The sequence below is a fragment of the Lipotes vexillifer genome, unplaced genomic scaffold (assembly GCF_000442215.2).
Source record: "Lipotes vexillifer unplaced genomic scaffold, Lipotes_vexillifer_v1.1 scaffold387, whole genome shotgun sequence".
Classification (NCBI taxonomy): domain Eukaryota; kingdom Metazoa; phylum Chordata; class Mammalia; order Artiodactyla; family Lipotidae; genus Lipotes; species Lipotes vexillifer.
This window is the reverse complement of record NW_006795399.1, coordinates 3752057-3756351: the sequence shown is the minus strand read 5'-3', so window position 1 is coordinate 3756351 and position 4295 is coordinate 3752057. Positions and strand designations below refer to the sequence as shown.

Here is a 4295-nt window from a genome sequence, read left to right as displayed (position 1 = left end):
TCCCTAGTTGGTCCCATCCGAGTGTCACCACATGTTTCTCACCAGATTAAACTCCACGAGAGTAGGGTTCCTGTTATTTTTCTTAAAAATCCCAATACTTAGCACACGGTGCCTGGCATGTAGTAAGTGCTCAACAAATGTGTACTGAATGAAGCAATTATTCCTCTATACTGTGTCCCTCGTAGCACTATTTGCACTATACAGACTGACTCACAGTTTAGTCTATGAACTATGCAGAACTCCAGAACTGAAAGGGATCTTAGACTTCACTTGTTTACTTCACTTGTTTTTGCTGTATTTTAGATCACTTTCCTGGATTTGTACTCTCTTCTTCTCTGAACTGTAAGCTCCCTGAAGTCAGGGACAATATCTTCTCTTTCTGGTCTTCCTAGCACTCCCACAGCCTTTAATACAGGGCTTTGTACATGTGGGTACCCATCTAACTCTTGGGTAAGCTTTCCCTTCCAACCACCCAAAAGAATACGAGATCCTCTGCTAGGGTTGAAGGTTATCGCCTCCTCCTCTGGCCCTGTTCTTCATCCCAACATCTGAGAAGCAGTGGCCCCAGCCCAGGCCTCTTCTTACCCTCCCCCCAGGGCTCAGTGCCAGGACGTGGGATGAATGACTCCATGTCCTGAGTGACACTCACTCTAGGATCTCGTTGTACTCAATCGTCTCCTCCAGGCTCTGAAGGTTGGGGTTGACACTGCGAATTGCACGCATGTACGCCTTGAGCAGCTGGATGTCTCGTTTCTGTCGGGGGGGAGGAGAACAAGGGATAATAGCTCAGACAGACAGTAGATGAGAGACAAAAGTTTGTCTGAGAATGAGGGAAATGGAGAGATCTGAGGAACAACCAGAGTGGAAGCTTCATGAAGACAGGGATACGACTGTATCATTCCCAGCTGTATCCCCAGTGCTTAGCATAGTGCCTTCAAGGGAAGGCATTTGATAAATGGTAAGTAAATGAATGCCACTGATGGGATGAAGGGAAGCAAGAAGAGCTCCAGCCTGATTCACTGCTATGCACAGGCAGAGTATCCACTGACCAGGCTCTCAAGTGCACACACAGATCTGCTGCTCACATCCACACCTGCCACCCACAGGCCACAGGCGCGAGGTTATCTGCATATGAAAGACGTGTTCTGCCCTGTGTTCTCTGCGCCCTACCTGCTCTGCCAGCTGGTGTTTGTGTTCTGCTGAGGTCTTTTCCAGCTCTGCAATTCGTGTCTGCTGCTGCTGTACCACTGAGCGCAGGTGCTTAATGCAGTTGTGGTTTGGCAGCTCATCTTTGGGCATCTCCAGGCTGCCACCCAGGGTGGGAAAAGAACAGGATAGGAGCATTAATGGGACATGTGAGCAAAGGCAGATAACTGCTGAGAGGGCTTTTTCCTACCTGAAATGACTAACATTCATTCATTTCCAACATTCAGGCGCCCTCTTGCTTATTGCCTTCATTTCCTTCTCCTCAGCTCTCCCTCGTCCCTTTGCTGTCTACTTCCTCTGGGCCTCGTTCCCTCTCTGAGACAGTGTTTCATCTCCCACGTGGCTCTCCTTTCCTCCTACAGATTCTGCCTGTGCACTCATTCCTTCTGAAAAGCCCTAGATTCACAGCCCTAGCTATCAGTATTTAATCAAATATTTCACACCCCAAAGAAAGAAAAAATAGGACAACAGGGAATATGAGAAGCCTGGATATCAGAGCAGTCAATCTGACAAAGAGAAAAGTAGTACTGGATGAAAGGGAGGAATAAAGTATATCAGTCTTTAGTGGTATCACAGAGATTGCTGAATTGCTGTCTCCCTTCTTTCATTAAAGCAAGAGCAAAAAGATCGTAGCTCGGAAAGCAGCACAGAAGTGAGATCTTGGAGCAGGGAGCCAGGGAGGCCAGGAACACTCCTTGCCTGCAGGAGGCCTCTTCAGCTAGCGAGCAGGGGATCCAGAGACAGGGGTATAAACGGGAAGGCCCTTATCTGTGTGGGCAGAAGGGTAGGAATCTTACCCACAGCCCTGTTCACAGGTCACAGGCCGTTTTGGGTTGTGCTCACAGTCACTGAGGTGAGACATGAGGTTGTCAAGCCGGACAATAGCACTGCAGCCAAACACAGCGTTGTCGCAGGCGATCTGCAGCTTTGACAACATGTTCCGCATGATCCGAGGTACTGGGCGCAGGTGGGCGACCGTCACAACACTCCGGTCCACCGGACACGTCTGCTGCTGAGAGAACCACTGGGTGATGCAGGCGTTGCAGAAAGCATGCTCGCAGTGAGGCGCCTAGAAGGGAAAGCAGGGCAAAAGGGGCACAGAAGAATTAGCAGGAGCTAAGAGCCTGGGTACGATTAACTCCTCAAAGCCAATCAAGCCTCTGCGCAGCTTCTAGGACCAGAGGTCCCTGGGGTCACAGCAAAATATAGATCTACTATGGGCAAGGCATTGTGGGGGACAGGCTTCAGATGTTTCCTGTGCCCAATATTCCAAATGGATTGTGACATAAGACAAACAAGTAAAAAGTTATATAACAGTAAGAGATATAAATAATATTCCAGGACAATGAGAGAGAGGACATAAGGTAGTTAATTAATTTTTTTTTTTTTGCGGTACGCGGGCCTCTCACTGTTGTGGCCTCTCCCCTTGCGGAGCACAGGCTCCGGACACGCAGGCTCAGCGGCCATGGCTCACGGGCCCAGCGGCTCCGCGGCATGTGGGATCTTCCCAGACCGGGTCACGAACTCTCAACCACTGCGCCACCAGGGAAGCCCAGTAGTCAATCATTAATTGACAACTGGATTACATACTCAATAATTGCCAAAGAAATCCAGAGGAGGGTGAGATCTTTCTAGTCTAGGTCAATCAGGGCAGGTATTTATGGACAGGATAGAATTTGATATGGGTCTTGAGGGATAAGTAGAGAGGAGGCAGGGGCAGAGATTTACTGGCAGAAGTTCAAAAAAAATTTTTTTTCTGGCCACACCAAGTGGCTTGTGGGATATCAGTTCCCCGACCAGGGATTGAACGCGAGCCACAGCAGTGAAAGTGCTGATTCCTTAACCACTAGACCACCAGGGAACTCCCCCAAGTTCTCATTTTATGAGGCTCAACCTGAGGCGTTGCCCTGAGTCCCGATGACCAGGGCTACCCTCCAAAACAGGACTAGACTTTTGTAGAATCACATTCTTTTCAGTTTCACAAAGATCATATTTCAGCCTACTTCCTCGATAATGCAAAGAGAGGACTCTCTGGCCTCTGTGAGATACAATCTGGCCTCCAGCATGGGACAAACACAGTAGGCACTCACTAGATGTTGATGAATGGATGAATGACTCGAGCACTTATTATGTCCCAAACATTTTGCTACGTGCTTAATAAAAACAGACAGTTTCTGCCTTCAAGATGCTCACAGACACCAAAGACTGTAACACAGAAAGGCTTCATAAGGAAAGAAGTCATTCTCAATATCATTAATCCAACTGTCAGTACATTTTTATTTTTCACTTAAAGACATAATATTTGATTCTTTTCAAAATCTTACAGGCCCTCTCTCCAAAAAAAATTCCTGTTTGTCTACTTTTCCCCATCTGTACTGCAGCTAATCCAGTTCAAACGATCATCTCTCGTCTATATTATTATGTCTTCTAACTGGCTTTCCTACTTCTACCTTGCCTCTTTATAATCCATCCTACATTCAGCAGCTGCGATCGCTTAAAAAGGCAAACTAGATCATGCTTAAAATTTTACAATGGTTTCCGATTACACTTAAAATAAATCCAAACTCCTGCTTAGAATTTTTAAAATTGTTTGATCTGGCCCTGTGCCTCTGGCCTCTCCTCACCTCACATCATGCTCCCAGCACTGACTTCAGGCCATTCTGGCTTTCTCTCTGTTCCCTGTCCACACCCTGCTCATTCGTGCCTCTTGCTTTTGCTGCTCCCCTTTGCCAGAATGGCCCCTTATCATTCAGATCTCAGCTCAACTGAACCTCTTTGGTGACCTTCCTATCTAAACCTGCCACCCCTGCAGAAGTATATAGAATGCGGTACCTTTTGTGTAAGAAAGGTAGGCAAATATACATAAACATTCATACTTGCTTGTATCTGCCCACACACACACTGGAAGGATACCAAATAAACTAGTAAAAATAGTTATCTATGGGGGGATTAGATGGACTGGGACAAAGATGGATGCAAGACTGTTCACCATATATCTTTTTTTTTTCACCATATATCTTTTTATACTGTTTTGATTTCTGAACCATATGAATTTATTATCTATTCAAAAAATAAATATGATGTAGGGA

At 46.5% G+C, this 4295-nt stretch overlaps 1 protein-coding gene across 3 annotated transcripts in view; it reads right to left on the bottom strand.

Moving 5' to 3' along the window:
* The window catches only part of RNF41 (ring finger protein 41), a 22477-nt gene that overhangs the window by 898 nt on the left and 17284 nt on the right, over nt 1-4295 (bottom strand). For 2 of the 3 annotated variants that reach the window (XM_007467732.1, XM_007467730.1), the window contains 3 exons: nt 2004-2275; nt 1171-1306; nt 650-753 (listed from right to left, as the gene is read on the bottom strand). In XM_007467732.1, the coding sequence (XP_007467794.1) occupies nt 650-753; nt 1171-1306; nt 2004-2152 (389 nt within the window). In that variant the 5' untranslated portion in view covers nt 2153-2275. The remainder of the gene's footprint in view (nt 1-649; nt 754-1170; nt 1307-2003; nt 2276-4295) is intronic. The other variant, XM_007467731.1, reaches the window with a different exon arrangement.